Source organism: Ammospiza caudacuta, chromosome 17, assembly GCF_027887145.1.
Source record: "Ammospiza caudacuta isolate bAmmCau1 chromosome 17, bAmmCau1.pri, whole genome shotgun sequence".
Classification (NCBI taxonomy): Eukaryota; Metazoa; Chordata; class Aves; order Passeriformes; family Passerellidae; genus Ammospiza; species Ammospiza caudacuta.
The window spans coordinates 7125555-7145180 of NC_080609.1; the positions used below are offsets into that span (position 1 = coordinate 7125555).

Consider the following 19626-nt stretch of genomic DNA (forward strand, 5'->3'; position numbering starts at 1 on the left):
GCAAGGCCAAGAGCCACAGGCTGCTCAGAGCTGCTTGATGGTGCTGGACAAAGGGGAGCCAATATTAAATGGGCTGGGACACAGGTACAGGGAATTACATGGCCAGGACAGTTCGATTGGGGTTTTGCTGTTAAAATTACTTTAAAATTTATTAGTAATTGCATGAAATGAGAAAATGCACAGTGGCAAAGACAAATACGGTACATTATTCTAATAGGTAACTGTTTTATAACAACTGGGTGTTATCAGTTAACACCATCTATCCCCTGGTGCTACATGCACTGAAACTTGACATTCAGCACTTCTATTTGAGCCAGAACAGCAACCAAATACTCTATTTGCAACCGGGACCCATTTGAAGTAATAAAAAAATATTTTTAAAAAAGTCAACCAAACAAACAAACCCCAAACAAAAACCCTAATGCACACTCACACCTACGCATCTGACCAATAACCAAAATATCACAATGTCATTTCAGTATCTTCCCAAAGAGAAGACTCTTGTGTTCTTATACATTGAAAAGCCATTGTAAAAGCCTTTACCCAGGCTTCCACTAGAGCCAGACCAAACCACATTTTTAGTAAGAATTTCCATTAGAAATAACTATTGTCCATTAGAAGGAACTATTTTATCCTTCCAACTGTTGGGTGCTTTTAAGAAAGCAAACCCCACTGCACATGAAAATTTCCAGCTTATTTACTATTAAAAATATCCCTTCTAAATTAACCCACATTTCTTTCCATTTCCAGATCACCAGAAGGAGATTTATGATTTAAATATTTTTGAGTCTAGTGTTTTCCTCCTCAGATTGTTTAACTACTTTCTATCCAGAAATCTAATTACATGTTTTATCTGATGACAGATAATATAAATGAGCTAGCAATCCACATAATTTATAAACCTAATGCATTTTAATAATTCTTGAGCTGCTTAAGCTAAACAAATGACAACATAATCATAAGACTGTTCAAATATTTATTTTGCAAGGAAAATGGTCGGAATTAACAGTACAATCAGAGACTCAGGCAATTTAAAAAAATTAAAATTTTTACCTATGTTCTGTCTTCTAAAATCTTGAAAATTAATCACAAAAATTCCCAAAGAACATGATTTATATCCATTCCTATTTTGGGAAGCCTATAAGCACATGACCTTTGCAGTTTTCTTTCCATCCTGTTTATAAGTCGTTTTACTGAACTTTCATGTAGGAGGCAGAAATGTCAAATCTCTACTCACTTAAATTAGGAAATTCAAAGTATCTCAAGGGAAGTAGGAATTCTCACTTAAATCAATGGGAGTTCTGTATATGATTACTGTGTATATATATTTCTAGTATGAAATTTAACCAAAGCCCTTAGGAGAAAAGCCAGTTCAGCCCCAGGGGAACAATCTATTGTTTCTATAAAGAAACCAGTTTAATTGTGGAGGCGTGGTGAGCAGTGGCAGTGCCAGCAGCGTGTGCTGGCTTACGTGAGCTCACACGGTGTCGTCACAGCCCTGAGCACAACATGGAGGTGACCATCTGGAATGGGAGGATTCCAGCCAGCCCAGGCCCTCAGAACAACAGCAAACGTGCCAAGGGATGCCAGGGATTTCAGAAGTGGAAAATGTGCCTGTCTGCCTATTCCACACATCAGCAAGGAAACGTGATGGCATTTGTGCGGTCAGGAGGGCAGCAGATCCCAAACCACCCGGGGCAGGATGCTGGGAGGAGGCAGATCCTGATCCTGGGGCACATCCGCCTGCCAGCCACCCCTGGCATCCGCATCCCTGTCACAGGGAGCACCTGGAACCACCCCAGTGAGGTCACCAAGTCCTATCAAGAACACAGCGATTGCTCTGGTGTTATTAACAGAGGAACACTAAAGCTGATGATATTCTGATATCATCATTTCTGATATCCTTTCTACTTCAGTGGGAGCAACTCCATTTTACTGTTCTGAGGAGGATATAACCAGACGCATTTAAATGCCTGGATCTGGAGAAACACTTATTTATTTTGAGAGTTGCATCTATGAAACTGCTGTGTTGAGGTAGTAAACACAGTAGTATGTATTTGTAAACCAAATTTTTAAAAAGAAAATTCAAGCTGTGGGTAACACACTAAAAATGCAGACATGCTCCATTACAGAACTGTCAACATATCCATTTGATGACACAAAATATCCAGAGACTTATAAAAAATTTCCTTCATTCCTAGTTATATTGATAATAAATATGAGTTTGATCCCAGAGAAATACAGAAGGTGACCTTCACTTGCCAAAAGAAATAGAAACATTTCTGGGACAAATTGTGTCCCAAACCATAGAAATCCTCATTTACAGCCAAAAGAATGGAAATTACATTAAAAATATAGTTTTATCAACACATCAAACTGTTGATTCACTATGGTAGGTGCAAAACTCATCTTCAAGTAAAGTCATGCAATGTTACATACAACCATTATATTTATTTTGAACTTGCACATTCTTTCCTATTTTCTCTGACTTCACATGCAGTCTGGAATATTCCCTTTGGTTTAATCTCCACAGGATGCAAAAAGGAAAGAGGAAAATAGCTGAGAGGACGGAAGAGCGGGTTTGAAGTCAGACTGAGGTAGCAGCCACAGGGTGCTCATTTCTTCTCATCCACTGTTGCCTAAAGCTCCCCACATCTGACTCTGGCACAGCTGCACAGGTGCTTTTACCACCCCACCCAAGCCTTGTTATCTTTGGAAGACTGCAGCCAAGGAGAGTGAGAATGAACAATTTGGTGTGTTTCTGTGTGGCAGACAGAGACCTGCACAGTTCCACATCGCTGTACCTCAGAGTCCCCCTCCTGCTGCATCCCAAAGAAGTCTCTGAACAATGCGAGGATGATTAACACAGCCCTGCTCACACACCTCACAGAGAACCAGAGAAAAAGAGCAAGGCCAGATCCTGAGCAGAGCTTCCCTGTGTGCCAGTGCTGGCACAGAAAGAGATTCTGTCCCACCAGCATATCTCACCAAAAACAAACCAATACCTCAGTCCTGTCACCCTCCTCCCAGCAGATGGGAGCTGTACACAGCGCACACCCATCATCCCTTTGTTGGAAAAAATGTTACATGACAACAATGATACTAAATGCACTCCCAGGACTAGCCAGCCAAACCTTTCAAAAGAGAAAGATTTTCAGGGATGTTCCTTTTACATTTAACACACATATATTGCACAACAATACTTTTTGAGCTGTCTCAGTTAAGAAAATAGTGCTGAGCAAATAAAAAATCTAGCCTATCTTGCTTTATTGAAAAACTATTTACTACTATTTTTTCATTACACTTTTCCACTTAAAAGAAAGAGCTACTATGGCAAGCTTTAAATCAATAACTAAAAAGCTAAAATAGATTTTGTCAGGTTAGCAATAACAGCTGCAGAACAAAGCACAAGAACAAAACCCTTCCTCCAGACACAGCATCTGCTGTACACCACCTGCTGCAAACCTTTGTGCCACTTTTATGTTTCTGAAGGTCCATGTTTCACAATGGCACTCTAAATTTAAATGACAAAATATGATGTGAGCAATTCCATGTCTTATTAATAAGAAGTGGTTTTGAGTCCTGAATGGTTTGAAGACGTCCACTTAAAGACTTTGAAGTTTCCAAAATTTGCTGCAAAATTCTCATATGGGGAATGCAAATGTCCTGCTCCTCCCTCATGGCTGCTGCTGACACCATCAGGAAGGCACCAGTCCTGTGCCCAGCAGGGCTCCAAGGAAAACACAGCATCCAGGGAGATTATAAACAAACAAGAGGAGAAAGAAAAGCTGCCACATCCTGCAGCCTCATTTTTCAATACAGAATTATTAATCAGCACTCACCAAATCCTCCGGGGCTGGTACAGTTTTGGTTCTGGGCAATGTCCCAGATAACTCTGTGCAGTGCCAGAGCTCAGGCTCATACCAGAGAAGCCATTTTAAGAGTTGATTATGTCATTAGAAAGAAAGAGAGATAAACAAATTGACAGCTCATTCTTCCATCTCCCAGTAGGGGAAGATTTTTTGTCACCTCTGCACTCAGTGAAGACCTTACAGCTATCCAGAAATGCCCAGACAGACACACCTTTACCTTCAGAGAGGGAGAGCTGCCTTCAGAGTCTTCCTGTTCTCTAATATATAGGTGTAAAGAACAGGGGCAAAGCACACCACCTTTGCTTTCCATGGGAGTTATGAGTCCTTTACAGCAGCAAAGAGGTGGGATCCTCCTTGGGAATACATGATTTAAGAAATGCTGCATAATAGTTGGTGCAATTCAAACAATTCAGCAGAGTAAAGGTCAAAGGAAAGGCCTTTAGGCTAGGCAGAAGCTCACTGATACAGAAACAACATGCAATTTTCAGCTGACAGTAAGTGTCAGGACAGGCATATTTACAGCAAGGCTAAATACACAAAACAACAAGGATGGAATACAGGGAGTGACAACCCAACAGATGTTAGAGAGCACGCTGCTGCTTCTGCTATGGGCAAAAAGAATATATCACATTACAGCACAGAGCTTCTGACAAAAGATACCCCAGCAAACAGATTATTAGCTCAGGCAATTTCATCTGTTCTAGTTAAAATATCTGCATTTCTCACCAGTGTTAGGGAATATCCATCAGGAGACACAAGGATTTCTCATCTGTCATGACCCTTGCTTAAATCAATCGAGTTTTTACAAGAAATTACCATGGAGCACCTCAATGACGTATTTATCGCCACGGTACTCTGACAAAAAGCTCTGTCAGAAATTTGCCTGAGACTGGGTTGGGTTTCTCAGCTCCTGCCCAGTGAAGCCAGCCCCAGGAGCTGTCTGTTCTGGGCTACATGACAGTGGATGTTGGTAGCCAGATGGAGCTCTCCATGAAGACCTTGCTTCATTTATTCCAGGCAGGAACCATGCACCCTCTGCCCACTCCTTCCTACTTAGATACAAATGTGTACAACCCCACACAGAGCCTGTAAACCTGGCATATGCTACTTAACCAGAGAAAAATCCAGTTCTGCATTAAATCCTGCATTAGTGGAAAGTTAAAGATGACAGGCTCTGCTTAGAATAAGCCTGGATTTAAAGGAACAGTTCTTGCAGTGGTGTTTCATTAGCAATTGTGCCATGTAGTACACAAATTCACCCAGAATACAGACCACCATGGTAACTTTATCTGCATCTACCTGGAGCATCAGTAATTTTTTTTATTATCTTTACACATGGAACACACTCATCTTTAAATGCAGTCTTCCCCACCTCACTTAAAATATGTGATACACACTGCTAATTAAACTGCCTACTTTTGCCACTGCTAATCATATTCTAGCATATGACTTTAATATATTGGATTGACTTTGTTTATTTCCACATTAAAAATATGCTAAAAAAAAGGGGGAAAGCCAGACTAACAGACTGTGAAGTTGATGGGCCAGGTGAGACACGCAGGTCCCACCTCTCTGATGTAACATGAAGAGGGGAGCTGCAGCTGGGGCTGCTGAACCTCTGAGGGTTGTTAAGCACCAGCACAGTGATCCAGCAGTGCTTTGCTGATATTTGGGCAATACTGCTAACTCTGGTAAATTTATCAAGTTTCACTTTAACGAGCACATTAAGCTTGTCTTCTTAAAAATCTCTTGCCTGAGAACAGCATCCCCTTTGCCTGTCAAGAATTTGAACATTGGTGTCAGAAGTTTGAGAGCTGCTTTAGGATCTGTCAAAATATCTTGCTGGATGCCTGTGAAACATGCCCAAAAAGTGATTTTTCAGTCTTCAAACTATTATCATTCAAACAGCTTTCTTCAGCATCTGATATGGGACAAACGCCTCAGCCAACCCCACTTACATGTGAAGTTACCACCTCAAAGTTTCAATATTGAGTAAAGAAAAAATAACTTATTTTCTGAGGGGTGAGATAAATGTTCTCCAGCTTCTCTATAACCTTCAGATTTAAGTGAAGTATATAAATTCTGAAACCAAAGAAAAATTGTATTTGAATAAAAGTAGTTTAAAAACAAAGAAAAAAATGGTTTTAAAAATAAATCTTGAATTTTTAGGAGAATACCAGGTAAAAAATTCTTCACATAAAACACAATTACTCTTTCTACATAAATAATAAATTAGCTACTTGCAGTATGCACGTTAGTTACATTATGAGGATTTACAGGCTGTTGCACTGTCATTTTTTCACATGAGTAAATTATTTAATTAGATAATAAGACTTGATTTTTCCATATAGGATTGAGGATATTTAATAAGACTTCAATAAAACCATTCTGTGATATCCCTGCTACACTGTAAGAGAAAGGAGAAGCAAGTGCCTGTCTGGAAACTCAGGGCAGCAAATGTTAGATCTCAGATGAGTAACTTTGACAGTTTTGAAATTGAGCAAAACAGCTCAAGGAGAAAGGAACAAGAGGAAAGAAATTGCTTAAGAGATATGGGGTAAAACCTGCAACTTGGAGAGAACTGCTCAAATAAACCATGTGGAAGAGAAGGGCCTCCGTCAATGGAGCTGAAGTGCACGGCGACACTGCTGAAAAGATGTGGGGTGTGCCCAGACAGCCCAGAGCCACATCCAGCGTGCCAGGACAATTGATCAGTCACTTTATTTGTCCTCATCCACAGAGGCAGGATCAGCCTGTGGTCAGGAGAATCAGCCTGGAGGTGACAGAGCGTTCTTGGCCGCCTCTCACGTCCGCCCTCTGACAGAATTCCTAATTAAAGCTGGCCCCTTTCCACAGCCCCTCTGGAGCAGCGCCAGAGCTGCCCTGTCCTCACTCCTCACCCCACTGGGCACCAGCAGGGCTCCAAACCAGGGCACACACCAGCACACACATCCCTTGCTGTTCCTCCTCCTAGAAACCCCTCAAACCTGACAGACAGCAGGAAGGCATTCACCAGCTGGAAAACTGCAGAGACAAGGCCAGGATGAGCCTCCAGGGAGCCCAGCACTGCAGGGGAGTGGGCACTGCTGCCCTGCAACCATGGCAGGCACTGCACAACCCACCCCAAACCTCATCCTCTGACAGGGACTCACGGGAAGGTTAAAAACAGTTCCAGTTATTTCTTGGAATAATGTTCATTCATATATCCAGTATTTCCTTGCTGCTGTTAGATTATTTTCCAAAAAAAACCAAACCCATCTCTCCTTGTCCTTTGAATGGTGTCTTTAGAGAAGTTTCAAGGTACAAAATGTATGAAATTATTTTAACATAAGCATTGTTGGCTGCCTCTTTGAGCCTATTTTCTTCCTTTGGCACCTCATGCAAATAATATTCCCCAAGCAGTGTAATATTTTTCCAGAACATTATACATGATATGCAGACTGTTGAAGAATTTTAAAATAGGGTAAGAAATTTTCATAACAGTTAGTGAGCAAATGATTCCTCCAAAGATTCAGATTGACATATTTGGAGAGGATTAAATTTATCCTGAGAATTAAATTTGCATCATATGAACATAAAGAAATACACAGCATAATCTAGGACTACTCTATGTGTTTCTGCATGACTAGCATATTTATTGAGATGTCCTTCAGTAATTCTGATTTTGTCATTATTATTCATCATCATGAAAAGTCTTGTAGTCTTATAAACTGGAGTTTTAAGCTGATTCAATGGGTTTTTAAAACTATAACAAAAAGAATTCATAAATTTCAGCAGCAATTTAGATAATGCAGAATCATGTTTCATGAATTTAAAATAAAACTGGTGGATGATTTAGATGTATGTTTTCCTACAGTCTTATATTAAAAACAGCTTCTTAAAACAAGTTTTTAAACATAGGGCCACAGCCTGCAAAACTCAGAGCCAAAACAATCACAGGCTGGGACTGGAGTTTAAAAGAAATGATGCTCGTGATAAACTTTTTCATTTACTACTTGCATATATGATTAACATTGATGCTACAACATTTTTCCTTCTAGTCTATATAGAAGTCTATATGGAGATCACTTGTCTACCTGGACTAGTCAATATTCTGAATTTTTTAGGTAAACAGGGATAGGATTATTCTCCAATTCAACAGGAACTTCACAGTTGGGTTTTTTAAGTGCGCTTTTACTATAAAAACTATCTGTCTTAAAAAACACAAAATCAAACAAATGAAAGAAATGGAATAGTCAAGATATAAAAATCCATCCAAATTCAAGTAGCTGAGGACCAAGCTTTTGGACATTTTTCAGTTATCCATTTTACATTACTAAATTTTAAGAAGAACTGGAAATGCAAAGTGTGTTTCGTAGAAATTTGAACTCCACATGGCTTTTCTTCACTGATTTGTTAAAGCTCATCAGATATACTCAGGATGGTGCAGAATGGTCCCTTCTGAGTGCTGTGGCACACCTGCAGGAGCAGGACCCCTGAGCTGTGACAGGAATCCATCCCCAGTCCCACAGCCGCGCTCACCTTCTCCCACTCGCGCTCGTTGTTCAGCACGATCACCACCAGCCTGGGGTGCGCCTGGTACCCGTCTGCTGTGAAGGACAGATCTCTGCCTTCCCACGTCACATTCATCATAAACCTGCAAGGCAAGGAGGAAAAGTTCATTGGAAAATTAATGGGCTGTCTGTCCAGCAGTAATCGAGCAACAAGCGCAGTCACCAGCAGCACGGATGAGGAGATCCATGCACCAAGCCCTGCCAGTGCTGTGGGAATCCTGTGCTTGCAGCGTGGGGACTCGGGGCATTTCAAGGAAGTTCACAGCTCAAGACAAAGCAAAATATTGTTGATGTGTGAATTATAATGCAGACATCATTTTTAACAGCTTCCATGTTACATCCCTGAATAATCTTTCTGGCACTTTGGAAAACCTCACCATTTTTTCAGGAGCATTTTAAACAAACCCACATCACCTCTGTGGGTAGCGTTGTACTACTGTGTCACTGAGTAATACTCAGAGCAAATACTCAAATCATCCAATCTGTGTTCCCCTGTTCAGACCTCCAGAGTCCTGTCAGCTCCTCCCAAAACTGGAGCTACACACAGTGGTGTTGTGCCATGAGGATAAATTCCACTAATGCCAAAACCACACATGAAAGCTTTGAAGGTGTTGGTAAATATTCAGTTCAGTAATTTCAAAAGAAAAAGGATTTATGTTCTTATTCTTTTGTGTTTAGCTTAATTTTCAACAGTTTTTAAAAGACATATGAATTAATTAGTATTTTGAATAGGGACAAATAGAAGAATACAAAATAAAATACAAAATAATGAAATTTTTTAAAATTTCATTGAAAAACATCAAAACTCCACACTGTTAGTGTAAAGCTGACAGGGCTATCCCCACAGTAAGAGGCAGAACTGCAATTCAAAGTCTTGGGAAGAAGACAATGCATCCCCCAGCCCATCTCTGTGGTCTGAAGTTATTCACATTGAATTGCTCTGAATTCTCAGTGTATTTAATTGAAAGAAATTCAGCCCAAGACTGATGTAGACAGAAGTTCAGATGTCCATCCTATAGAGAGATGTGTTCTGAAGGGCAGAAATTCACTGTTATTCATACATTACTTGTAGTGATTTACCCACAAGACACCAATACTGTTTTATATGTTTGCATTGGTTTGGAGGGGATTTTGGGGTTAGTTGGTTGGTTGTTATGGCTGGCTTTTTCAGCAGCAGTGGCAGCATAATCTCTTGGGGAATGTGACACTGAAAAAATTCCTCAGCTCCAGATTCAAAGGAGAAGGCTTTGTATTGACATAGCTGCCTGAAATCCCAGTAGCAGAAGCACACTAAATAAACATATATAGACCCAGAAGAAATGATGGCATTGTATCATAACAGTTAATAAATAAATGCCCACCTGGACAGCCATATTAACATCATTCAGCATCAGTTTGACAGCAATTTGTAAATTCACCCATTGTAATAACTCACATTTCATTACAGACTTCCAGTGTCAAAATTTTCCCCTTGACAGAACTTTGCTGTCCAGTTGAACTAATTTCCTATGTATTCCATTTTTCATCCAGCAGTGAAAGATCTTGCTTGGGAACAAAAAGCTTGTCTGCCACCTTGAGAGGCAGCAAACAGGATTTACTTGTGCTCACATGTAGGGAACCAGCACAACATTCACTGTGACCCAGGGAGCGAAATGCCCTGGCAGTCAGCACAAGAGGAAACCAAGGATGTGCTGTGAAAACCGGCAATACTTGCATTTGCACCTCTGCACCCTGTCCCAGTTCACACCCATGAGCTATCACCCCTCACAATGAATAAATCACCTGACAAGGCCAGGCAAAAACCCCCTCATTCCACTGGAGCTGAAGGCCAAGCAGTGTGTCCCCTGCCAAGGGACCCCAGACACACACCCTGCACTGCATCAGGCTCTTGTGCTCACCTGGGCTTTTAACCACACAGAATATGGTGACTGGACTGGAGGTTGAACCCTTCCTCAGTAGGATCACCTGATTTCAAACACTACTCATCATATTTTGGGCTTAATGTTCAAATAATTTCAAACACTACTCATCATATTTTGGGCTTAATGTTCAAATAATTTCAAACACTACTCATCATATTTTGGGCTTAATGTTCAAATGTCCTAGCCTAGAAGCCAGGCAAGGGGCACCACAAGATGCAGTGCTGAAGCTCAAGTGTTCCAAAAAGACTAATATGAACCACAACTCTAAAGTGAAAAATTGAGCTCAGTGTATATTTTAAGTCATGTGAATTTACCAGCTATTAAGTAAGGAAACACATTTTGCAAGGTTTGAGGGTTTTTTTTTAATTCCCTAATCTGAAAAGTCTCTTAAAATTGTATTCTCTGATCCTGATACAAAGGTGCGAGTGACGCACTCTGAGCTACCCCAGATTCTCACACTGCAGCAATAAGAAAGAACTTCAAAGAGATTCTTGTTTCCCCAAGCACATTCTTCTGTACAAAATTCATCAGCTGCTGTGTTTTCCAGAAATCAATGCCTACAACCTACACTCGCTTTTGAATTGTCATTTTTCCTCTGCAAAGGACATAAGTCCTGCTCTGCTTTTACTGGCCTCAATCCCAAACTGCTTTTCCTACCAAAAATGCCCAGTGCTTGTCTGCTCCTGGTTAGGAAAAATGCTGTGAAGAATTTATATTATGTTACTCTTCTAGAGTTTTAAGTTTATCCAAGGTTAATTCTGTGCAAGAGGTCTTTGGCTTGTGAATTGGATAAAATATATTTCTGAAGTAGCTTTGGAAATGCAAATTCCTGTTCTCAACTAAATGAGGTGTTTAGTTATTTGAACTCCTTACTTTGATGGGGCAATTAGCGACATACCTTGGATTTGTAGTTAATCTGTTTTCATTCCTCATTAAAGCTACAGCCTTTGCAAAGGCAGGACAGCACAAGGCCTTGTGATGGCATTATGACACTGAAGGCTTAATTAACTTTTGCAACCTGAAATTTGTAAGATTCCCCAGGTGATACAAAACGGCACCATTTTTCTGACAGAAGTTTAAGCTGGTCTCACATCGAATCCAAAACAGGTCTTTTATGATGCAAAGAACCAAACCTTAACAATGTATTTAAAAACACTTTTAAACATTTATACAGTTCTCTTTTGCTTGTCACCTTCCCCAAAAAACTGAGAAGTGTTGGAACACCACAGCAGAGCACTTTTGCTGTTGTATTCACAGCAAGCCTTAGAAGCACCCAGGTTACAAACTTCTCTAAAGGTTTCCAACTTCATTTCTCCAAGCCTCAGAAAGATCAAGTAGTTCACACAGAGCTTCAGATTAATGCTAAAACTGCAATATTTATCCCTGTCAAAATTCGAGCTTTACCCTGAAAGCCAGAACATACTGAAAAAGCTGGGGTTTCTTACCCTGTAACTACAGTATCACAACTTCATTGACTCCAATTCAATTAACAAATGGGTGAAGACTGCCAAAGGGATCAGGGCTCAGTTTTCTGAGCACCATTTGCTTGGATCCAATAGTGCTGACACAGAGGCACCTTTCTGGCCAGACTCCTCACAGGAGACATGGACTTCCTCATCCATGAGTGTTTGTTAAGGATTTCCTATACTGAATGAGAACAGCTGAAATCCTGGAGCAGAATCTTGGAGGTTTTCTCAAAGAAAAGGCAAACACGTTTGCAGGCTATGGCATTTCTTTTGAGCTTTACCATATATATATCTATTCAAGAAACACAAGTGTTCTCCCAACAGATCAAAGGATTTGAGAGCAAAACCAAGGCTTAGTGGATTCTGTGTTGGGCATTATTTTAAGGAAAAAAACCATAATTTTATGTAAATTATTAAGGTCACTTTGTTTCAAACAAAGATGAACCCCAGCGCTGGTTTCAAAAACTCCTCAGGGTGACCTGAGAAAGCCACCAAGGACAGAGTGGAAGCACAGCAGAGCAATCCCATGGCACAGAGGTGGGTGTGAGGCCAGCTATGGAGCCTCAGCACCCTCCAGGTGCCCTCTCGGGGTGCCAGGGAGGAGCATCCTGAGCAGGGACCCTCTCCTGCCCACCCAGCTGAGTCCCAAAGACCCCCCAGGACTGGTCAGGCTCAGGAACACAATCAGCTCTGCAGCAAGGGGCTTGTCTATAATTAGTGTGAAATTCACCTAAAATGCAGCTCCCAAACACACCAGCAGCTGGGAAAAACAGAATGGGGAAGGAAGAGGCATTGATGAAAATGTGTCACCTCTAAGCCACCTTCTGAGGAGAGAACTTAATCCCTAAACCTGTAAAACAAAGCACAGGGTCTGAGAGCTGCAGGGAGCACAAAGACCAGGGGACCCCTCTCTGCCTTGAGTCCAGAGCTACATTTGCTGCCCTCAGGTGAGATAATCACACTTGATAAACTCCCCAGGTGCCATCATCAGGGACTATCATTTGTATTTAGCATCTTCTTCACCGTGGGGCAGAATTTCAAATCTCTGAGAACTGCAGGCAATGAAGAGAAGCAGGAGAGGCTTGGGGAAATACATCTTGCATAAGAGAAACTCTCCCTCTTCTCTCTCAAACAAGGAATTTCCAAACTGAGATTTAAAGCAGATGAAATGCCTCAAAACCAACATGTTATCTGGAGATATTTCTCTTTCCTGCAAATAGTGTAAACCCAACCATTTTAATAACCTAGACAACCAGCTGATCTGGGCTTGGCATTCACTCAGCCTCATACCTAAAAAAGCAGGAGTGAATGCAAATTTTGTCTTTTCTTCTCTATCTTGTTGAGGCTCTGAACTGCTGAACTTCCTTGCTATGATTCATCCATGACATTTGAATGATACTTATCTGTAGAAACCCCCAAGACACATTATTTATCATTAAGAAACAGATTTCCTCTGTAAAATTAAATAAAAAAAATACTTCATGTAGACTATATAACGTGTGAAGTACATACAGAAATACATCTGCAATAGAACTCTATTAAACAAGGTACTGATGCATTTTTTAAAGTCAATTCTATATCTTATGCTATGTAGGATTTTTTTTTTTCTAAATTCAAATCTTTTGCAGTGATGCAGAGTCACTTCTTCCTCTTGTGCAGCCTCCTCCTCCCCCTCCCAGCCCTCATTCCTGCACAAGGGTCCCTTGCTTTGGAGCTAGCAGGATGAGTAAAGCTTCAGGAGGATCTGCTCAGTGACCATGCAAAAGGAACAGCATGACAGCTTTGGGACCTCCTGCCAGCTGCTCCTCAAAGCACTCACTGCACTGGCTCTGGGAAAGTCACCCTGCCCCAGCTCTGCAGACAAACAGCAGAACTCCTGGGGAACCCTTCTGAGAGAGGGAGGCAAAGGGAGGGAGCGCAGTTAGGAATTCAGACATATCCCAGCTCCCTGGGTGTGCCACAGGTGAGTGTAACTGAACACCAGAATGTTTAGCAAGTTAATTCTATTATCAGCATCAACATTTCATAACCAGCCCTAATTTGATCACATACTGCTGCACCACCTCAGAAGCATCCCCAGCTCCTCCCCATGACGTGTCCCTGGTTTCCTGCCAGGGGATGGTGCCTGCAGCAGCTCCATCTCCAGGAACATTCTCTGCTATGCTGATGTTGAGCCCTGAGGGCAGGCTCCACTCCACTGCCAGAGGCCATGCTTGTTCTCTTGTTTTAAATTATTTTAATTATCACAATAATAAGGTAATGTTCTAATCCAGTAACTGTTTGGTACTTTCTGTTTCCTAAGCTGAACAAACCTGGGAGAAAATTCTAATACAGATTTTCAGTAATTTCTTGAATCACTTTGTAAGTAAACCAGCACCATGCTGGGGTCTGTGGGGCAGTTTTCCCCTACAGAACCCCTCCTTTGTTGCCTGTGAAGTTTAGTTTCCCTTTGGACACCTACATAATTAGTTAAATATCTATACACCTTCAATCATCCAATAAAGAAGATGATACATATTGTTCCCAAGTCTTCTGACTTAAATGAACAAATCCTCTATAAATTGGCTGTTGATCTTTAAGTGGGAAAATATTAAACAGATTTGCTGGATTATTCATCAAACCATTGTGTCCCTTTAATCGCAGATTTCACTCAAAAAGAGGCAAATCTATCTGTCATGATGGAAGCTGGAATCAAAATATTGAACTTGGTGATTGACTATCAGGACAAGGGGGACAGCAAACCCTCTCCCTCTGAAGAAGGTGCTGTGCTGAAGGATAACAGCAGCACAACAGCAAGGACAAATGAGCTTTTGTCCCTGGCCCTGTGGACTGCCCGTTGCTCCTGCTCCTGGTTCAGGGATGACAAATAAAGGAAATTGTGCTTGGGAAGGGTAGGATACACTCTGAACCCACACCCTCACTGCTGAAGGATGGGTCTCTAAATCCTGCCTACAGCTGGGCTGCATTGCAGAACAGAATCTGACCAAATGTCAGCCCCACATGGCAAACACCTGACCGCCTATGGGCAGACACATCTCTCTGCTTTTCAGGACCAGCAGGGTTGGAAATGCTGCAGTGAAATGTCTCTCCCGGGGTCAGGATTTCCATACACACCATGAGTACTCTTGTAAACAAAGCAGCCCCGTTTCAATGCACAAAGCTGCAGCATTTTCCATGACTGGCAGGGTCATTGTGTTTTGCTGTTTGTTTGCTTCTGTGTTTTCCCTTTTTTAGAGAGAAAAAGAGTTTGTTCAACTGACTTGGCATTAATGAGGTGCTAATTCTATTTATCCTGCTGTGCCAGTATTTCACACAATAGTGGTTTTCTGCCTTGGGAGACCTGGGTCTTACACTGATAGAAAAAGATGATCTGAATCAATACAGATACAAATATACATATATATCTGTGTTTTTAATGCATTGAAAATGAGCCCTGTATTTTATTATAAATCCTTTATTCATAGGGAAAAACTGGCTTTCCTATGTGTACCAGAAATGAGCATTGATCAGATCATTCCATAAACTAAAGCAAACCTTATTTTCTTCTGGGTCTAAGAAGCCAATAAATGCATCTCAGAATTGCAGTGATGGGGGAAAGACAAATTGTGTGCTTCAAAACAAATATATCTTCAAACCAATTTAATACTCAAAGGATTTGAGAAAGAGGGAGGAGGAGCTTTTACTTCACTGCTTTCTTTGCGTAGAATTTCTTCACAAACAGAGATAAAATGGCTATCTAGATGTGGGAAGTCACGCATAAAGCATTATTAACTTCCATTTACAAGCAAATTAGCCATTATAGCATAGCCTCAGAATACTATCCTGGGTTTAAAGCTGAATTAGACTGCCATTACAATAGATGGAGCCTAAAACTCCTGGGGTTTGTCTCTCTTTTTAGCTTTGTTTTGCTCAGGCATCCCCTTACACAGCCCCTTCCCTGACTTCCACTGAGTTCTCTGTTCCTGAGCCTGCAGCAGCATCCTCTTGATGTACCCAGCACTGATTCCCTGAGAGACAGGGGGACAGAGCACAGCAAACCCCAGGTCGATAATTTACTTACAGTTCCTTTAGCCCTTTCCACTGGAACATCCTCCAAAATCCTTTCCTCAGGTTAGTTTAATAATACAGAACATATACATTTGTCTTGTAGTTTACAATATGAAACTGCACTGTCTGGGACCTGAAACTGTGAAGATTCCATTTCAAAATAAAACCCCAATTAGGCCACTGATTTTTCATGTAAAGTAGAAAAGTAAAATTAATGATGAGGATGAAATAGTCCAATGAATTTAGGTAATTCACCTTGGCATAGAGAGACTGGTCAGCTCCACAGGATTACTTAGTCCTGGTAAATGCTTGTATGTACTTGACTTGCTAGCAGATTATATGTGACAGGAATAGTCTTGGGGAGTTATTACATAAGAATGACTATTTAAAGTTTATTTATTTTAGTATAATTCTGACATTTCTAAATTAAAAAACAACCTACTCCTTGTTCTTGTGGTGTTGGAAAAGCTCAAAGAATCTCCAGTACAGAAAAGGTATTTTTATTTCATAGCTCAGTGTTTCACATCAGGAGGAGACTTTTTTAACCACAGTGCACTACAGCTTCTCCTATTAATAATTCCTGGGTGCATCATGCCCTGCATGCTGCAGAATCTCCTGGTGAAGTCTAATCTCACTACCCCAGCACTCACAAGCCCTGTTCTTGTACTCATGCAGGTTTAATGAGAAAATAAAGATTATTTAGAGAAATAGAGCTTATGCTGGGTTCTGAATACTTAATTCAAGTCTGCACTAGTGTATTAGCCAAACAACAGGGTAGGAGCCTTTTTCAAACCAGGGTCAAGTTTTTGTGCCCCTTCCAAGAGTATTTTAAACCCCAACACTTATGACAGAATACAACTAAACTTTCACAGAAACTGGAGTTTCAATTATTAATATTGCCTGCCTGGTTTGTAGGTCAGGTGCTGCTGTTCAGGCGCAGAATTTGGTGAACAGGAGGCTCCCACTGCTCCCTGGCACTGCCAGCACACACACCAAGAACCAGCATGGGGGTGACATGGGGGGGACAGTCCCCCAGCAGTGCCTCCCCTGCTCTGCCCTGAGCCCAGGGACACGCCAGGGACAAATCAGGGACAAACAGGGACAAACCAGAGACATGCCAGGGCTTCCCCAGAGCCCTGCTGGGCACCACAGCCACCCACAGCTGCAAATCCTGCCCCAAAAAGTGACTCCAGAACATACTGAAAATCTGTATTAGAATTCTCTCCCAGGTTTGGTCAGCTTAGGAAGCAGAAAGTACCAAACAGGTTACTGGATTAGAGCATTACCTTGCTGTTTTGTAATTAAAACAGTAGGAAAAGCAGGAAAAGAATCGTGGGGTTTCTGCAACGTCTCCAGGGAATTTGTAGTTTTTGAGGCAGAGGTTCAAAAATAGGAAAGGAAGCATAAAAAAGCCTGCAAGTGTCATATTAAAGGCAAGTTCTTGCTAAGGAAATGTTAAAATTATTTTACTCAGTTGCATTTGGCTTTTGAGGAAGCTTCTGAAGAATGCTGTGTGCAAAGAGGCTGTTTTCATGGAAAACTGTTCCAGGACATCGTGTGGTAATCAACCCCTAATCTAAATCTGCACATCCATCTCAAGATTAAAACTGTTCCAAAACCTCCTTTTAGAAATCAGCACCAATTTTCCTTCTGGTGCCTGCTTTTTTGTAGAAAGCACTTCATCTGCACTATTTGGTTAGAACAAGGGTCATAAATACTTCCTAGTAACTTCCACATTGACAAGAGTTATGCAAGAGATAAAAATATGCAAGAGATCCTACTTCCTCTCATAGACCAGATAAAGAAATATATTACCATGCAACATTTTGGATAGAAGTAATCAGAAGTATCAAGTCTAAAAGGGATAATTAAAAAGAAAATAATAATAATAACAAAATAAGAATCCTGATTTAAACTTTGGCAGCTCCCATCTGACAAACTGTTTAGAGAAAACATCTATATCAGCTTGGATTAATGTCAGTTAAGTTTCACAGTTATTCTATCAGAGGTGACAAAAATATACCCTTACAAGTAAAGGGGACAGATTTCAGTTCTCATGTGATAAAAGCTGCCTAACTAATGTAATACTTCCATAATTTCCAGGGACAGTGCTTTGATGCTGCATATTGCTTGTCTCTTAAAATATGACCAGGTTCCTGCTGATGCAAGTGATACAGGCTCAGCCTCCAGAGCTTTTTGGCAAATTTACCTCATAGTTAAAGCACACAACAGTCCAATTTTGTTCAGTCAGCTTCATACCCTCTCAGACCAATTTCTGTCATCTTCCACACTAGATTCAGAGCAGTGTTTATTCTCCACAGCACACATCACCTCCAGGAGCACAGCTATTGTCACAGACATATTTTCTGAAAAATCCTTCATTAGGATCTTTTCCCCTGAGAAGCTGAGAGGCCTTAGAAACTAAATGTAAACAATGATTATCTGCTGCTGTGGAATGCAGCAGGCGCATCTGGGATTGGTTTCATGGTTGTTTTTAACTAATGGCCAATCACAGTCCAGCTCTCTCTGGTCAGTCACAAGATTTTATTATCATTTCATTCCTTTCTATTCCTTGCAAGCCTTTTGATGAAATCCTTTCTTCTATTCTTTTAGTATAGTTTTAATATACCATTTTCTTTTAATATAATATAGATCAATAATATATTGATCAATATATAGATCAATATAATAAAATAATAAATCAGCCTTCTGAAACATGGAGTCAAGATTCTCATCTCTTCCCTCATCCTGGGACCCCTGTGAACACCACCACAATCTATCAGTGCAGCAAGTCCTTTTGGACATTCTCCTGCAACATCTGAAAACCCATGCTGAAAAAGGGCTCAATGGGATTAGCAAAAACCAATATTCCCCTTCAAGAAACATACAATGGCAATAAAAGAGAAAACTATCAAGGCTGCAGAGGTTAAAATGACCCAAAGCAATCATCCTTACTTGTGCAAGGTTTGAGAGGGCCGGTCGTTTTTCTCCAGCTGTCCGTAGCAGCTGGTCCGTGCCTCAGGAAGGAAGGAGTACTTGTCCAGCATGGCTGAGGCAGCAGTGGCAATGACCCCCAGGCCATCCCGGACCCGAGCTTCTAAACTGTAGTCCCATTCATCATAAGCTGCTGAAATGAGTCCTGAAGGAAACTCCTTGGGAGTGATTTCTGTGTTACCGCTAACCAGGCTGGGAACTATCCAAAAGAAATCGTAGCCAGTGAGGCCCAGGGAGCGAGCCTCATCCAGGATGTAGACAGCTTCATCCTTGGAACAATACAGCAGGATGACAGATGAATGGATTTTCTTCAGCTGGATTTGGGTCTTGGCATCATCTCCAAAGGCAGTATCGAGTATGATGACGTTCTGCATGTCCCAGCCCACAAAACTGTTTTCCACAGTGGTCTTAATGACATTGATGAAATCTCGATATCCAGGGAAAGTGGTGGTCACCAGAGAGAACACGTGCCAGTCATAATCCTGCATGATCTTCAGCATGATAATGGCTTCTTGCTGGATGGAAGCCCCAAACTGGAAGAACGTGGACATGACATCCTAAAATGCCAAACACAGCAAAAGATTAGCAACTTGGTACAGCTCCAAAGGGAACAGAATCTCTAATTCTGCTTTCTGTTCTACCGGAGCTGCCAAACTTCCATTGCATTCCAGTAACTTTCTGTGGTTTATCATTTTCAGACCATCAGTAGCAACACTGACCATAGGTACTTACAGCTAATCAAAATATTTGCCAAAAAGAACAAACTGATATT

General features: G+C 41.1%; 1 protein-coding gene across 1 annotated transcript in view; it reads right to left on the minus strand.

Annotated features, from left to right (window-relative positions):
* Positions 1-19626, minus strand: part of GRIN2A (glutamate ionotropic receptor NMDA type subunit 2A) — a 147440-nt gene that overhangs the window by 43893 nt on the left and 83921 nt on the right. The window contains exons 3-4 of the mRNA XM_058815830.1: positions 18816-19411; positions 8394-8508 (exon numbers count right to left, since the gene is read on the minus strand). Of these exons, the coding sequence (XP_058671813.1) occupies positions 8394-8508; positions 18816-19411 (711 nt within the window). The remainder of the gene's footprint in view (positions 1-8393; positions 8509-18815; positions 19412-19626) is intronic.